The sequence below is a fragment of the Nothobranchius furzeri genome, chromosome 12 (assembly GCF_043380555.1).
Source record: "Nothobranchius furzeri strain GRZ-AD chromosome 12, NfurGRZ-RIMD1, whole genome shotgun sequence".
Taxonomy (NCBI): Eukaryota; Metazoa; Chordata; class Actinopteri; order Cyprinodontiformes; family Nothobranchiidae; genus Nothobranchius; species Nothobranchius furzeri.
In genome coordinates, this window is record NC_091752.1 from 5,072,688 (window position 1) to 5,090,913 (window position 18,226).

The 18,226-nt window shown below is 39.7% G+C and overlaps 1 protein-coding gene across 2 annotated transcripts in view; it reads left to right on the forward strand.

Annotated features, from left to right (window-relative positions):
* Positions 1-18,226, forward strand: part of cdh23 (cadherin-related 23) — a 405,629-nt gene that overhangs the window by 267,890 nt on the left and 119,513 nt on the right. For both annotated transcript variants that reach the window (XM_070542163.1, XM_015943881.3), the window contains exons 14-16: positions 8,668-8,732; positions 11,722-11,959; positions 13,650-13,755. In XM_070542163.1, the coding sequence (XP_070398264.1) occupies positions 8,668-8,732; positions 11,722-11,959; positions 13,650-13,755 (409 nt within the window). The remainder of the gene's footprint in view (positions 1-8,667; positions 8,733-11,721; positions 11,960-13,649; positions 13,756-18,226) is intronic.

An 18,226-nucleotide genomic window follows, 5' to 3' on the forward strand; every position in this document is an offset into this window, starting at 1 on the left:
GTAACCAGAGTTTGACCTTTTCTGCTGGGGTGCTGATGAGCAGGCTCCCCCGCCCAACGCTGAGCACAGCAACCCACCACCCCAGACCCCAACCAGATGGCCAGATCTCCCTCCTAGCCTCCAGCCCCAGGAAGCCTAGCAACAACAGAGGTGGCTAAGACCCCTAGTCTCCCTCCACCTGCTCCAATATAGTGTTGTGTGATCATGAGGTGTATTCCATGGCTGTGGTGAGTGGGCAGTGCGGGCATCATCCAGCCTATGCCAGCTGATGCCACCGCACCACCCCACTTACACCCTCAGCCATGGAATACACCTCATGATCACACAACACTATATTGGAGCAGGTGGAGGGAGACTTGAGTTAGTGCTTCTAAAATTTGCAGATTTTGTATAGAATGCAAATTATTAAAGCTGAATTTACGTTATTATGCACACACCACACACATTTACGTTTCTGAGAGGATTACAATCACTTTCACATGACTAAACAAATACCCCCACCCCCCCTCATCCTATGAAACAGATAAATAAATGCAAACAAGATGGAAAAAATATTGGTTGTTTAATATTGGCCCAGTTTTATTTATCGGACTAATACGATAAGTCAAAACATCACTAACATTGGCCGATACTGATATTGATGGCAATATATTGTGCATCCCGACTAATGTACATATGAAGCAGATCGGACGTGGCTCTGACTGTTTTGGTCAGCTACATTTGACCACCCAAGCCGCCTTTATTCAACAACAACAAGGTAAATGTGCAGCGCTGACTGGTTTGCCACCCGGGACTGTGACATGTGAAGCGTTAATCACCAAAGAGACATGCAAGCACCAACCACACCTAAGATCCTCGTCTGGGTTTCAGTCACCAACCAGGATCTGGAACCAAATTCATTCTAAAAATCTCAAACATGGGTCACCTACTCCGGTCCTCGAGGGCCACCATCCTGCACGTTAGCTGTTTTTTTGCTCCTACGCACCTGATTGAAATGAATGAGTAATTAACAGGCTTATGCTGAGTTAACCGTGGTAAGAAGACGATTAAATTAATCCATTCAGGTGTGGTAGAGCAGGAAACAGAAAACTGGCAGGGTGGTAGCCCTCGAGGACCAGAGTTGGTGACTCCTGATGTGAGATATGCTGTAATTTAGCAAAAATAACCCATTATTTTTATGTTCAAACACAAACTTCATTGCATTATTACATTCTAATATAATGTTGTATCTGAATTACCGTCAGACGCAGACCTCGGTCTATACTTTTAGACTAGCTGGCCCAATTCCCCATTGGCACCAATTCTTTATGAATTTATCTTCACCTTTCAAGTATGTCAAGTATAAACATGGCAATGATGGACCAAGAGTCCATTCTTTTTTTTACATCACTGTAATATTGCATCTTCAAAGACAGAGGGAGAAGGAATATGGAAGTACTTTAAGCTAGCTGGAACATAAAAAGTGGTGTTTTTTGTTGGTTCTGAAAGGTTTCTTTTTGCCACGGCGGCGTAGCTTCGATGCTTTAGCGTCTGAAAAGGAGACACCAAGGTACAAAATGTAGTTGCATTATTTCACCGTGTGCATGTGTGTTTGTGCAGGCTTTATGAATACATTGGCCAATTTTGAACGTTTATTTATAATGATAATTTAAAACAAAACCTCTGAATGAAGCCAATTTATATTTAACGAAACAAATATTATAATGAATAGAAAAATGGCAGAAATGAGAGAGTATTTTTAGGTCCGTAAACAAGAATTTAAATGTATTTATTGAATTTTTGCTGTAATTGACAAATTATTATACTTTTTGATGATTTTGAATTTTGGGGGGAAACTAATTGCCTTTAAAATAATAGTATAATAATAAATTATTCCGGGAATTAGTCAATAGACAAATCCAAATGTTATAGGAGTTGTGATGGAATTCCTAGAAATGAGCCCAAAAAGGAGGAGTGGTTTACTTTTGACTGCAGGATCTCGGGCTACATGCGACTCTTGTAGGAATAATAAATGACCAAACGTCAGACCTGACTGTGGCCGTCTACATCTTGTGTGTGGTACAAAACAAGACAGAGAATTTTAAAGAAAATAAATAAATAAACTACGCTGAGCTGAGGGAGGTAACCTGACAAACGAGCTTTTATCATGATCTACACCACAGCGACAGTCACAGACTGGACATCTTAACTGTGTGGCTGGGCTTGTTTTCCGTTTCTCCTGGTCGTGTTTAGGCGGCAACGCTGTGACAGAGGAGGTTCTCTGTTTTTTGGACCCGGGGGTTGTCTCTATCAGTGCTGGGCAAGTTACTTCAAAACTGTAATGCATTATTTATTACTTGTTACCCTCATTTTAAAGTAATTAGTTACATTACAATATTACTGATTTTGAAATGTAAGGCATTACACTACTTTTGCATTACTCTAAGTTACTTTCACCAATACAACTTCAATATGAATCTGGTCATGTGACGCTCAGTGAGCTCATGACATATATGTGGAAGGTGATGTGGTGTCTGAGCTAGGATTGCTGTTAAAAACAGTCAGATATAATAACGGTGCTTTAAAATGATTGTTTATTAAATAAAAGCAACAACAATCTGTACTCTCAGCATGCTGCCATCTTATATTAACTGAGCAGGGAGTGAGGTGGTGGGGGCTCCAAGCCTATATTTGCCTTGGTCCCCAAATGCCTTGATACGGCCCTGGATGTGGGACTGACTTCTGGGGTGATCTGATTCCATCACATGTATAAATATTAAATGCTTATATATTATTACTTTTCACTGGTAAAAATGTGTATTGAGGATAAATCTACCTACTTTTTTTCTTTTCAAGCACTTTGTTTTGTTTTCTTGATTTTATTTGAATAATATCCTGCCCTTTCTCTCTCTAACCTTCCTGCATGCTGCATGTTTTCTCCGTCTTCTAGAAAAACTGTAAACTAGATTTCCTAGTTTCTAACGAATCAGCCAAAGGGATCTACCGAAAACAAAAATAAATAAATAAATAAAGCTGCGCGTGGCGCTCCAGCAGCAAGGAGTTGAAATCACCGGGGCACAGATTATGAACTCAGCTGAAAAGTACATGAAGTACCAGAGAATATGGGCTGATTTAAACGACCGCAAACGAATTACTTTGTTTTGGTGGAGCGATTTTGTGAATATAACAGCGGACGCGCGCAGGACGCAGCTGGAGTATTTGAGCCGTTACCGCTGCGTCCTCTCTGCTCATAGAATGCCCGCAAGGCTGAGTCCATAAATGACGTCATATATGTGGATACTGGATCTTTTTTCAGGCTTCCCGCAATTTGAATTTTTAGGAAACCCACGTCTTGATTCTGGGTTTAAAAATGCGTTGTAATTACCGCGTTACTGACAATTGTACCGAGTAAATATTACCATTTTCTTTCCCTGTAATGCCTTACATTACCACATTACAGCAAAAACAATGCATTACAGTAATTAATGACTTTTGTACCGCGTTACTCCCAACACTGGTCTCTATTTTGACAACATGCTTTGAGAGTCAGTTATTGGGTCCCTTTTTCCCGTGTCTCTCAAATCTCCTGTAGAAAAAAGGCTACTTTAAGAGCCAATCAATTCAAATTCAGACTTACGAGAGATGGAAAAGCCCGGGCAGCTTTAACTTCGCTGGCAGTCTAAGATAGCAGGACTGATAATCTGATCTCCCTCCTAACCCCAGTTTACACACACACACACACACACACACAGATTTTGCCTGCTGGCTTCACCTCTCTGATGGGAAGAAACACATCATTTAACCAAACTGGTCAACTGAGAACTAATTTCTCCTTTGTAGTTACTGCCTGAGGGCCTTGGGGTTTGCAGAGTTTATATTGGCAATCAGTGGCACTGTGGCTTTTCGTGCTGAAAGTTCTTAACAACTTGGTTTGGATTTTGATCAGAGCACTGATTTGTTGATTGCCCTGCTTCTTAGCACAGCAGAGATTTTCACCATCACACTAAAGGTGTTGTGTTTACTTCAAATTGCCTCCCATCCACTGTAATTGGGGTTTTGTTTGAGTGCTGTCAGCATTCAAATGTTAATATTCCTGTTCAGGAATGGACGGCTATGACTTTTGATATTGATGTGTTTAAAGAGTCCTTCTGCTAAAGAAGAGATTTGAGTTTATTACCCAACGTCACCCCAAGATCACACCATTCAAACAGAATTTCTGCAAGAAATGCAGTTTATCAATTTTGGTTGTTTACTATTTTAATCTGACTGAATAGCTCTTGCAGGTTGTTGAGGGGGTTGTCCCTCATCTCGGATCCTGTTTCGGGTGTTTGTAGACGGGATTGAACGGTGATCTTTGCTTTCTACGTGCAGTGTGGTTCTTTGATGCCCTCCAACTATGACCTTCAATGTGCACTGGAGCATGAAACAGTCAGGCAGACTCAGCTCCTCCAGAACGAAACAATGGTTCTTGATCAGGAAAAGGGAGTGAGTCTCTGCCTTAAGCAGAGAGGTTTGAAAGTCTTGTTCACAACTGATGGTAGAATGGTTGGACTGATGGACTGGGGCTTTGTCTGAGATGATGTTGCTTCGGTCAAAGCCAAAGTTATTGATTTACTGGCCTGTCTTTATTCCAACCCTACAGGCATGAATTTTGGGTCAAAAGAACATCCTAGATCCAATCAGCTGAAATGAACTTCCTCTGTTGGGCGGCCAGGCAGAGCTGTAGGGATGGAGCAAGGAGTGGAGTCGCTGCTCTTTCTCAGCAAAAGGAGGTCATTGAGGTGACTTGGGAATCTTGTAGGGCTTCCTTTTGGTCAACCTTCTTCTGGAGTTTTTTTTCTGGACCTGTTGCATTACGAGAACACCATATTCTCAAAATATTCTCTCTAGCCTGAGACCACATTGGGTTCCCCCAGGTGGAGCTGAAGAGAGGGGGAGATTTGGGTTTTCACCTTAAACTGTAACCTTGGACGGACGTTGACAATCATGTACTACTTAGGCCCATCTTTTCTGTTCCTCATCTCCTACCTGCACCCCGTCCCTGTGCTCCCCATCTCTCCACTTTCTCATTACCTCCAGCTTTCCGACTATAACATTTTTAAGCCTCCATGGTGACGAGAGGCAAATGCATAATACCCCTGTGTCAGGGATCCAGGGCTGTGGTGGGACGTGGCATCAAATCCCTGCACACCCCAATCTCACCCATCCATCCGATGAGGGCCCTCTGTGTCTGAAGTTGAAAGTCTTTGGCAAGCAGTTGGCAAAGTGACTAGGCCGTGATTGTTTGTTGGGAGAAAGTGAGCGGGTCAGTGAATGATTGAAAGGGGCGGGTGGGAGATGGCTATCATCTTTCTCTCTTTATTTCTCTCGGCTCCTGTCTGCCGTTGTGAGAGGGGCTGGGCTGCAGAAGCAGCGCTATAGCTCACAGGCTGAGCCCGGCTCTTGTCACCGCCTCGATAGCTGTCACATTAACACCCCTGCTGCTATCATTGGAGCACTTATGGACCTGTCATTCACCTAGGAGCAGAGGAGAAGGGAGGGAGGCATTTAAGGGGCACGGGTGTGCTAAAGGAGATATGTAGAGACGAAGGGAGCGAGTTGAGTTGGAGGCAGAGCTGTGATGCGGAGAAAAAGAGGAGGTTTCAGACAGAGGAAAAAGAGGAAGATAATAGAAGAGAAGAGAAGAGGAATGTGTGGGAATTCAAAATCAGGCAGAGAGAAAGAGTGGCAGTAAAGGATGAGGTCATCGAGAAACGACAGGTGAAGACTCTAAAGCTTCATTTACGAACCAGAGATTGAAACAGAAGTAAGCATGTGTCTGGTGACTAGTCTCACCGTTAGAGCTGCTTAGTGCTAAAGCAGGGTATCTGCGGGTCATTAAAAAGTCTTAAAAAGTCTTAAATTAGCTTTTCCAAATTTAAGGCCTTAAAAATCCTTAAAAATGACAAATAATCCTTAAATACAGTTTCCAGAGGTCTTAAATTACCAAAGACCCAATAAACAAGATTCTTTTATTTCAATTTTAATGAATTTCTAGTTAGTGTTCAGCATTTTTTGTGTACGATGTTGGCGTAAGCGGAACCGTACACGTTCGGTTGGTTGTGAAAGAGGGCTATTTTTAGATGAGCACATTAGCTGGTTAAGCTAGTGGGAGCGTGCGCCATGGGGAAGTGGAAGTTTAATGGTAACTGGATGGCTAATCCCACGATCGCGGGGTGGTTGGCACCGGTTCCAGGCAACAGCTGGAAATTATAGCTTTAATTTTTAAAAACGATAAATGACCCGCACTTGTATAGCACCTGTCAGAGTAAGGACTCCAAAGCACTTTACTCTAGAGTGTATCATTCATCCATTCACACACACACTGATGGTGATGAGCTACGATGTAGCCACAGCTGCCCTGGGGCGCGCTGACAGAGGCGCCACCGGTCCCTCCGACAACCACCAGCAGGCAAGGTGGGTTAAGTGTCTTGCCCAAGGACACAACAGCAGAATTCTCTGTCCGAAGCCGGGATCGAACGTGCAACCTTCCGATTACTGGACTACCCGCCCAACCTGTTGAGCTACTGCTGCCCTGCTTAAATAACTTAAATTTAGTCAAAGTGGCCTTAAAAAAGGTCTTAAAAAGTCTTAAATTTGGCTCCCTTAAACCTGCAGATACCCTGTAAAGGGTGTTTTACTTAAATTAGTCCCAGTCAAGATGATTTTGTCCAGGCTGCAGATTCAGGTCAGTGAAGATAAAGGTTCTGCTGTTACCCAGTCACAGTGTCGCGCTGTAGCTATTTAACTTCAACGTGTGAAAGATTCTGCCAAAGATCACTGGTAGTCGTCGTCCTTGCCCCCTTATAAAGAGCTGATGTGTGTGAGCTCAAACGTGCGCTGCACTCACACACGCATGTGCACCAGCACAGCTTAACTCTGGAGCATCACTGAATCACCGTGACCAACCTTGTGTTAGACTCGGGGGATTTCACTAATACACAAGTTTGACACTTCGACTGACTGCAGATCCACTGAAGTGACCATCTATCACAGCCACTCTGCAACCACGATCCATCAGCCCCGTCAGAACGCCCGGTGCACGTGCACCAGGTCTTCGCTGCATTTGCACAATCAAACTGTTAACGTGGCATTTTTAAAAAAAACAAGTTAAGCAATTCCTGAACGTGTTCATCTTTAGATTGTTTTGCTCTGACATCACTTTTAACTCCAAAACGAATGACAGCAGTTGTTGCTGGATCCCGTGGGCGAGGATGTATCACGTCTCCCATCAGACTTAATCCAATCAACACCTCCAGTAAGAGAGGCATGGCGTTCATGTTTTATCATATACTCGCAGACAGCTGTTAGAGTGACAAAATTAGGGAAACGGAGCCGATTATCGTATGCAGCTACATCAGCACGTCCTCATATAGCTCAAATGTATGCAGAGAAAAAGAAAAGAATATATTCTAATTTTGCTTTAATTAAGGTATCAAATCTTGGTATTTCCAGTTCTTCTACTGTAAAATGATGGACCTCAGTTGGAGTAAAGTTTGGTTTGAAAAACTTTGTGACAGAAAAGCAAGTTATTCATTCATTTATTGTCAGATAATTGAAGCGATTGTATATTCTGAATTTCATGGAACATTAATACAATCAAAATAAAATAGGTACTTGCAGTACATAGGTCCTCCAACCAAAATGGAGAAATGCCGGATTTTAGATTTTGATGAAAGTACTAATCCTGTTAAAGAACAAAAGTGTGCATCGAACATAGCACAGTAACATTGGAAGTGTCATTTATTTGATCACATTTAAGCAAAAAGTAGCAGAGTTTGGGGTTTCTGAAGCCTTGCTGCTGACGTATAGGATGAGGTCTGGCTTTGTCCCGCTGAAGTTATTCAATTTTATAGCAAAGATGTTTTCAAATTCCTGAAAATAATAATATAATTTCACTGGTTTGTCACCCACTGAAGCAAACGTGTACAGCTGCTTGGTTTTTTTAAACTTAATTTTCAGTTAAATCAACCAGGATGTTTTTTTCTTCCAAAAAGAATATTTAGTGTGTTTTTAAAGAACGCTAAAACATGTTTTTTTTTTGTACTTGCAATGTAAAAATTCTTTATTTTATAATTTTAGTTTTTCTGTTGTTTTTTTTTTGTTTGTTTGTTTGTTTGTTTTTTCGGTAGTCACAGGTCTGAGGCTGTAGGACACAACAAACATCAAACATACCTAAAAGAGTTTCTGTTTTCAGTATTGGAGTGTACTTTTCAGTGTTTCATTATCTTAAATTCTTCAGAATGGAAGGAAAAGGTTCTGCATGGCATGGACCACAAGCAGACTGAAGATGTGACTGATTTCCACACATTCTACCAGTGCCTAAAGAAGGTGTACTGGAGACCAGCACTGGGATCTACCACACACACACACCAAAATACATCCTAAATGTCAAAGGACAGTGGGCATGTTTAACTCATGTCTCTATGTGTGCATGCAAAAGATATCTCGTGTAACATTGGTCGGAAATGAATGAAATTGACAGACGGTTATAATTGGATGCAGGTCTACAAATGCCCTCTGGGAAAGTGGAGTTGTACCTGTACGTTAGTTGGAAAAAACTATACAAGAAGGAGCTAAACAAAAGTTCTCCTCAGGACTTTCCAAAAAGGTGGACTTGTGTGTTTTGTGTGTTTCTTTTCTTCCCAGGCTACAGACGCAGATGCAGGCATCTTCGGGGTTGTGCGTTACTACTTCACTGATGATCCAGATCAGTAAGACCACACACATTGTTTCTGCGCTGTCTCTCTCACGCTCTCTCTCTCTCTTTCACACACACACACACACACACACACACACACACACACACACACACACACACACAATGCATCAAAACACATGATCATATTCATTTTTAATTCATCTGGAACCTTCTCAGCTCTGTTTCTGGCCTGCAGCCTCCTCACTGACAGCTGAGCTTCAACAGTGTCAGATGCTTACTTTAACAGCCACAAATGTGCACTAAGAAGAAAAAAAATATCCTTGGTATAATCTATTCATGGTTTTCCATGAATAAAACAAAAATGATTTGTGTGGCTTCGCATTTTCCTCTTCTTTTGTAACCCTGACTACAGTTTTATGTGCTTTTTTGTCATCTGTTGTGAAAAATTCATCGTGTATTTTTAATAAGTAATAAAAAATAGTCCACCATCAAAATATTTCCTTGCAGTTCTAAAATATTTTTACAACCTTAAAATCTTGCATTTTCAAACAAGGCACTTCATCCAGAATAAATTCACATAACTTTGTATTTCTGTGCAACGCTACATCATGTTTAGTTCCTAATGATGAGAGGAGATCCTCTTATTCTTTATTCCTCTTCTAAATCTGGGCTGTGTCTGAACAGTTATCACAAACAGTTTTATAACAAAGGAAAGAATCTTTTTTGCGTGTGTTCGTTTAAAATGTCTTATGACCCATCATGTGGATTTTAATTAAAGAGCAAGTCACCCCCTACCAGATTCTAACTCCACTCCCACTTCATGTTTGAAAAATGCAACAAATGCTGTTGCCTGGCAGACCGAGAGGGCGGAGCTGCTAACAAATACACACACACACAGGCTCACCACAGCATTGTGACATCATAATGTACCAGTTTACATCATAGCATACCTCTTAGCCAATAGCGGTGGTAGATTTAAATTAAAATACAGTGCAGAGTTTTTACCTGACAACGGCACAACACTGACAGTTTTAGGCAGAATATTTAAATTTTAACTAAGATGCACTAAAGCGCCAAATTATTGACGGCACGTGTCTGCAGCACGATTAGACACTCGTTTATTTAGTTTATCAGCAAAAAAATGTTTATTTGGGGGTGACTTGCTCTTTAAACTCTCATGTAATCATTGAAATCTGCAACCTTTGAACATATCCCAATTTAATGCCCTCCGCAACAAACCAATGTTAAATCAAAGATGGCCATTCCTGTCATCTTTACAGTTTTTGAAGTAAAATTGGACTTTTTGGTAGGTGAGTGCAAGCTGACTTTGAGGGAAAGCTCTTTGTCATTTTCCATTGGAGTCCAACTTGTGTGTTTGTTAACAAAAAATCTCATGAACCACTGGATGGATTTTAAAGAGTAGGTCACACCCAAATCAACTTTTAACTATATAAATGCGTGTCTAATTGTGCTGCAGACACGTGTAGTCAATAGTTTTGCACTTTAGTGCATTTTAGTTAAAATTTAAATTTTCTGCCTAAAACTGTCAGTGTTGTGCCGTTGTCAGGTAAAAACTGCACTGCATTTGAATTTAAACCAGCCATCGCTATTGGCTAAGAGGTACCCTAGAACGTTAGCTGGTACCATATGATGTCACAATGTCGTTGTGAGCCTGTGTGTGTGTGTGTGTGTGTGTGTGTGTGTGTGTGTGTGTGTGTGTGTGTGTGTGTGTGTGTGTGTGTGTGTGTGTGTGTGTGTGTGTGTGTGTGTGTATTTGTTAGCGGCTCCGCCCTCTCGGCCTGCTAGGCAACAGCATTTGTTGCATTTTTCAAACAGAAAGTGGGAGAGGATTAATACTCTGGTAGGGGGTGACTTGCTCTTTAATGGAAGTCTCAATGTTTTTGTTAGATGTAGAGACACACAATTTAATATTCGTCATATCTTACCAATTAGCAATGAGCAAAAGTAAGCATAGCTGTGATTCAGATTTACAGACATTGATGTAACATTTGCTTTTCTTTTTGGATCTTTGCTTAAAACTTTGCTATTTTCCATCATCTTCCAGTTATCAAATGATCTAATTTACCACTGGGTGAATTTTAATGAAACTCCCATCAATACACATACAACTGATTATCTTTTGATGTCAGTCCAGGTCAAGATGGCTGACAGACAACTTTACAACTTTCCTTACAAACACAGAAATGGAGATAATGCTGTCAGTTTTACAGACAAGGAAGTAAATTTAGGTCTTACAGTTGAGACATTATAGTCTAGCTGCACATGGTGCAAGATCTTTGCTTAAAGACCAGTTCACCGTTTTTAATCTTTTCCAGAAGAGAGCAGAGAACGTCTTGGCTAGAAGAAGCTAACTGTTAGCATTAGCAACTCCACAACTTGGCAGAACTCTTTTCGGCTTGTTGTTCGTGGAGATTAAACATCAATGTTTAAAAGCAAACAGAGTTGGTGGTGGATTTGCGTTACTGTTAGCCAATCAGAGGCGAGATGCCAGAAAACTAGAAAATAGGATCCCAAATCCTGTGTTCTGCTCACCTCTGCTCTGGCTAAACTTCTACTTCCTGAAACAGGACCATAGCTTCCCCCAACCCCCACCCACAAAGATCGACTCTCAAGGCCTTAATTTACACAAGAGACCACTGTAACTATGTTAAAATAATGCGTGAACTTGGTCTTTAATAGTTTGGCATTTGTTGTTGGAGCCAGCCATGTTTATCTTTTGGCGAAATGAGTCAACTTCATACAAGATGGCCGCTGCAGCTAATCAAATGCCAGCAGAAAAATGATCAATTTTACAACAAAATATGTAATTACATAGTTGTAGCAAAAAATTCTTCTACATCACAGAATCCTAATGTGAACAGGTTGCATGTAAAGGTGCAATATTGCATGAGATTGTGCACAATTTTGTTTTTAACACCAACCTTCCACCAAGTTTCCAAGACAAACTTAGTTTTAAGCTAGCACAAGTTAAATATGACATGCTGGAGTCAAATCGTCTCTTTTCCACGTGTTTCTCACAGGTTTTCACTGGATGAAGTAAAGGGCTGGATAACTCTGAAGGCCAGTCTCGACTACGAGTTAATGCGCCGTTTCACTCTAACCGTGCTGGCGAGGGACGGAGGTGGGGAGGAAACGACTGGAAGGGTCCGTGTAAACGTGCTGGACGTCAACGACAACGCGCCACTCTTTCAGAAGGATGCATACGTGGGCTCAGTCAGAGAGAACGAACCGACGGCCCAATCACTGGCACGAATCAAAGTGAGCTGTGCTTAAAAAAACATGAAAACATGCAGTTTCTGAAACACACTGGTGTACTACAGTTTCTCGTACACTCTGCTGATGGCTGCTGTAAAACGCTCCATAAACATACACCTGTGACTATCGCTGGTTTAAAATATAAAAAGTTTCTGCCACAATCAACATTTATAGTAGAATGAAAAGGCTGCTGGACATTAACTGATTCATTACATGAACTCCAGCGAGAAATGGAAAAAAGTTTCTAACTGATCAGGTGTGAGTCGGCCTTTAAACACTGAACCTGCATTCACCACACGTTCCATCACTTCTGCACACTAGGTCTGAGAGACCCGCACTACAGTTATGCATCACATTCAAAGCTGTAACGTAATTCTGCATAAAAACCACACATGTCAACGACTCCCAATTCCTCAAGGGATCAGATTCTCCCCCCCTTTCCCTTTTATTTCCCCCAGTTTTACTGTAACCGTGCTGTAATGTGTTTGTTTTTATTGCTTTCAACAATAGACCAGGTCAGATTGGCATGTTGGTCATCAGTCACTGCCACACCAAAGGGAGAAGGACACAGCTGTAACTAATGGTGCAGCTTTGGCTTTGATTGCACCCGGAGAAAGAAAAATATCTCTTGAGGAAAAGCTGGCCTTAACTCTTGGCTTCGCTGTGTTTGACTATAGGCTCACCTTAAACTCCTCCGATATTAATAACACTGCCCGAGAGAAAGAGGGAAGCCAGACACAAGCTTGTGTGTCAGCAGTTTGTGCAGGAACTTACATACTTCACATACAAGCGCACACACACCGCAGAAGAGGTAAGACGAGGGGGAAGGGTGAAGCAGATGGACTGAGCGGGTGTATCGAGGGGTAAAGCAAAGCAAAGAGAGGCTTTCTGCTCTTTGGCTCTTGACTTGGATGTTCGTTTCTCCTACGAACTTCAAAAATCTGAACCTTTTTCAGTTTTCTCTACGCATTTTCTTCCACCAGTCGTCGTTTTTGATGTCCTGCCCCCGACTCGTTTTACCTTTCAGTAAGAAACCACCATCTAATGCAATACTATTTGTTGAAAATTGATTTTGGAAGACAAGCTGCAAAAGAAAGTCCCTGCCTAGGAAGTTGTGGGGGGGAAGAAAGGTATTGCTTACTCAACACTTTGGCATTTAATGAAAGACTAGAGATACATGCCTGTTGTGAGGAGATACAAATAAGTGTTTTTGACAACCTGTCCAGCCTCTAACGATGCCAGCGAGGCCCAGAAGACTCCTCTCACAGCCGGAGGACTCATTTTTAAGTTCCTGCCAACTCGAGAATAATGAGGGGGTGTCATCATTGTTGTTTATGTTGTTGCGGATTAGTCGTGCAAAGTACGGTTTCATCTGTCCTCTGCCTGCTTGGCTCGTCTTGGCTCAGTTGGTGTTCATCCAGTATTGACGCCTGCACCACTAATAGCCAGGATCAGCTTTAATCTGTCCAATAACATGCCACTGCTGAGTGACAGCTCTCTGGCCGCATGCACATGCTCAAGCACAGTCTCACACACATACAGTTAAAACACAAATATTAGCACTGTCTGCTGCAGCATCTGCTGTTTTACAATCTGTCTTTTTGTCTTGGCGCTCTCAAAACTTCTTAAAGCTTTGGACTTTTGACTGTCACTAAAACATATGTTGAAAGCACAGGCCTTCTTCTTTTCCCAGGCAACTGACGATGATTCTCCTCCGAACAACTTACTGACGTACACAATCACCTCAGCCTCAGCCTTCGGTGATTACTTCAGCATCACAATGGTGGAAGGTTATGCAGGTATGCAAACTTTTATAAACTCACTCATATTTATCAGGTTTGCACATCTTTTTCTGGTAGGAATTGGTGTTTTGCTCATTTTTCCTGTCCTCGTATTTAAAGGCATTGCAACGGGACATTTTCACATTTAACAGTGACGCTTTGCATTGATTCAGTTTGCTCACGTTTAAGTCATACACTAATAGGAAAGTCCACTCATGCAAATGTAAATTAGCTTGACAAAAAGCACTTGGTTCTCAGAATCCAGCGATGTTTGCAAAATAGCTTTTCTAATTTTTGCTTATCGTCCAAATAATAAATGAGCGACTAGTTTTTTTTTCTTTGTTTATTTCATTCAAAATATAAACAAATAAAGCATAGAAACAATAAGAAATACATAACAAAAAATCAAATTTGAACGAAAAGGAGCAGAATGAAGAATAGCATCTTATAATTTCTGCCCCATTTTCCAGAAGAAATAATCAATTTATATATAATTTCCATTTGTCAGACACACACACACAGATTCATTTTAAACCTTTTCCTGTTCTTAATTCCAGTGTGATCATGATCATTGATTTAATTTACATTTTCATAATTATTTAGTACACTCAATTTGGTACATTTTTTGAACATTTTTATTTCCCTTTTAAGGTTATTCCATAATTTAACACCATTTAAAGATATATTCCACTCCTTAATTTTAGTTCTAAATCTAGGTTTTGTAAACACATCAGTTTCTTTCAGCATGTAATTATTAGTTCTCTTTTCAAATATCCCCTGAATGTTTGTTGGCAGAGTGCCTAAATTGGCTTTATACATGGTTTGTATGATTTTCCAGTCTTTTAAATCATTTCAGTCATTTATATTTAATAAACAATGGGGTTGATGGATCTCTACAGCCACTATAATTGATGATTCTCAGAGCTCTTTTCTGTAAAATAAATAAGGGTTGTGTATAGTTTTTGTATGTTGCTCCCCAGATTTCTACACAATAAGTCAAGTATGGAACAATCAGTGAATTGTACAATGCCAACAAACGAGAATCAGTCAGTAAAAACGTGACTCTATGTACTACTCCTAAGGATTTGGCAATTTTACCTTTTATGTAACTAATATGGGATTTCTATGACAAGTCTTCATCAATAAGAACTCCAAGAACTTTAGTTTCTTTTACTCTTTGAATTGCAATCCCATCTATTTCCAATGACACATCACTGTTCTTTCTATCATTAAACAGTATAAAATGTGTTTTATTAAGATTCAGTGTCAATCTATTTATATCAAACCAGTTTTTAATCTTAATCAGTTCATCATTTATATCACTTTAGCCACCTCCTCAATATTTGATCCTGAGTAAAACAGTGTTGCATCATCTGCAAATAGAATGGTACCGAGTGTCTTAGATACATTTTCCAAGTCGTTAACTCATTCGCTGCCAGCGTTTCTCACTGCATTTACTGTTTTTTAAGAGTCACAGAACGTTGCACGCTAGGATGATGTCAACGCCAAAACAACCAAAACAAAGAGGAGACTCACCTCTCACATCAGGAAGAATCTGCGAGTTTCAAGCGTTATCCGTTCTTTCATAATCCGTTGTCGAATTGTGATCGGCAGACGCTTTTCCGGATCGCGCCTCACTTTTTTTTACAGGAACGGCCAAAAACGATGTAACACATGGATTTTCTGCTTCCTGATCACATGACGTGTGATGTATGCAGATGAAGATCGGCTTTAGAGCTGAGATGTTTGTTCTCTGAGCGTGGGGGCTCGTTCCGATGCCCAAACAGTAAAAAAATGCAAATGTCGACTTTAGTCGTCAATGGCAGTGAATGAACAGTTTTGGTCCAAGGACCGGCCCTTGTGGCACTCCACAATTAATTTCACAGTTTTGATTCATGGTCCTTTATCTGAACAAACTGTTTCCTTTTTTCTAAATACGTTTTTAACCCATTGATGAGCCACACCTCTTATTCCATACTGACTTAATTTTCGAAGTAACCTTGAGTGATCAATGACGTCAAAAACTTTTTTCAAATCAATGAAAACACTGACAGTCATTTTATTGTCAGTTGCTGTTGATATTTTATCCGTTAATTCCATTATTGCCATTGCTGTGTTTTTTACAATGTTTCGTATTTCTTCTTTATCTACTTTGTCAAGGACAATACTATTGACAGTACTAATCATTGTGGTCAATTTATCTTCTATTATTGGTTTGTCCTCCATCAAACTCCTACCTACATTTACAAAAAAAATCATTAAACTCATCAGTGATTTCTTTATCATCATAAATATCTTTTTTGTCCTTGACAAAGTGATTCGGAATACTGGATTTTGTTTTCTCTCTATTGGTCACACTGTTTAGTATTCCCCAAGTATACAGCTTTTGTGTTATTTTTATTCTGATTCAACAGATTACCATAATAATCTTTTTTTTTTGCTTCCTAATTATTGTTACCAATTAATTTTTAGATTTTTATATCTATCTTCTGCTTCCCTTGTTTGCAATTTTAAAAACTCCTATATAAATTATTATTTTTTGCACACGCATTCTTTAATCCCTTAGTCATCCAAGGTTGATTTTCCCTTTTACCTGTAGATTAGATTAATTTGCAGTTATCATTATATGACTTCAACAGTATTTTCATGAAGGATGTGTATGCAGCGTTGACATCACGGACGTATACCTCCTTCCACTTTTGTTTAATGCCTCCATGGCTTTAACTGATTTATCTCTTCTGTAGTTCATGGTGATGTTTTGTTTTATGGAATGTTTGTATTTGAAGACTGCAAAAACAGGTAGGTGGTCACTAATATCCATCATTAATATCCCTGTTTTCCTGACCTCATCGTTATTGCTAGTGAATATATTATCAATGATTGTTGCAGTCCGAGATGTAATTCTGGTTGGCTTGTTTATCAAGGGGAATAAATCCACACTATACAGTGAATCTGCAAAATCCTTAGTTATCTGTCCAACCTCATGTTCTAAATTAATATTAAAGTCTCCACATAGAAATAATGTTTTGTATTTAATGTGATCAACCAATTCAATAATTTTTTCATTAAATGTCCCAATACATGATCCTGGTGCTCTATAAACACAACTAATTAAAGTATTTTTAGCAGCTTCATTGCTGATTTCTACAGTTACAATTTCCATAACATTATCTTCCATCATTGTCATTTCCTTAACTAGTTTACATTCTAGATCTGATTTAATGTACAGGGTAACCCCACCACCTCTTTTATTTTTTCTATTTACAAAATAAAGTTCATACCCTTCCATTTGTACTTCATCCATCATATCATCTTTGAGCCAAGTCTCTGTTATAGTAATCACACAAAATTTGTTTTTGAATTTATTTAAATAATCTTTGATAATTAATAACTTAGAAAATAAGCTTCTACTATTAATGTGGATAAGTGACATTGTGTCCTTAGTCAATCTCCCACAGTTCAATTGTTCTTCCCCAATATAATCACAACTTATGTTTAATTCATATAAATTTCCATCCATTTTATTGTCAGTATCATATATTTTATCATCTGTATCCATTTCAGTTGAGTGATTTTTGCCAGTTTGAATCAAGACCAATAACAGAGTTATCCATGTTGTTTTTACAGTATCCAAAAAAAGTTTGGATGCATAAATTCTGATGATCTTAACCATAGTTTGTAAACTTGTTTTATATACTCATTTATTACTTGTATTTTTCTAGCTCTGTTAGTTCCTTAATGATCAGAATCTTTGCCTGCTCCGGAGACCCATTCAGTTTAATGAATACCTTACAGTTTGAAGTCCATGTTGACTGTATTTTCTTTTGCTTTCTCAGAAGTCTCGCTTGCCTTGCAATGTCTGCATTTTTCTTTTCCAAATGTGTTAAGTGAAAATTAAAATATATAGTTAAAGGGGACATTTTATGATTTTTTTCTTAAAGAGGCATTGCACACCATCAGAAAATGTAACTCCACCCCTAGTCAAGATTTGAAAAATGCTATGAAAGTGGGCGTTGCCAGGAGGCACAGAGTGGCATGGCCAAGTGTGGGGAATTTCCATTCTGGGAGGGAGGGGGAGTGGGAGGAGACTGTATCAATGATGTGAAATTGTTCCAGCCCTGGTCAATCGCAAGTTTCAAATGCAATAGCCGCTGTTCTGCCACAGGGGGCAGCACAAAGACGTTTTTGGACCTAGATTCTAGATTTAATCAAGTTTACACAAACATGTCAACAAATGCACAGAAACTGAAAGATTGCATTTGTAAAGACCCAATTATACAGTTAATTAGCAAAAAAAGTTATTTTAGGATTTAGTTACTCTTTAAGTCATAATATTTCTAAGGTCGATACAAGACATGTTCATGACGTTTGTTGCACTAAATATCTGATTTCAGCTGTTTTAAAGTTTCAATACCTTCCACAATGAGCCGTTTGAAGGTTCTTTCACTTAAAACAAAACAAGCTGTTGCTGGCCACACCCACCCCTTCC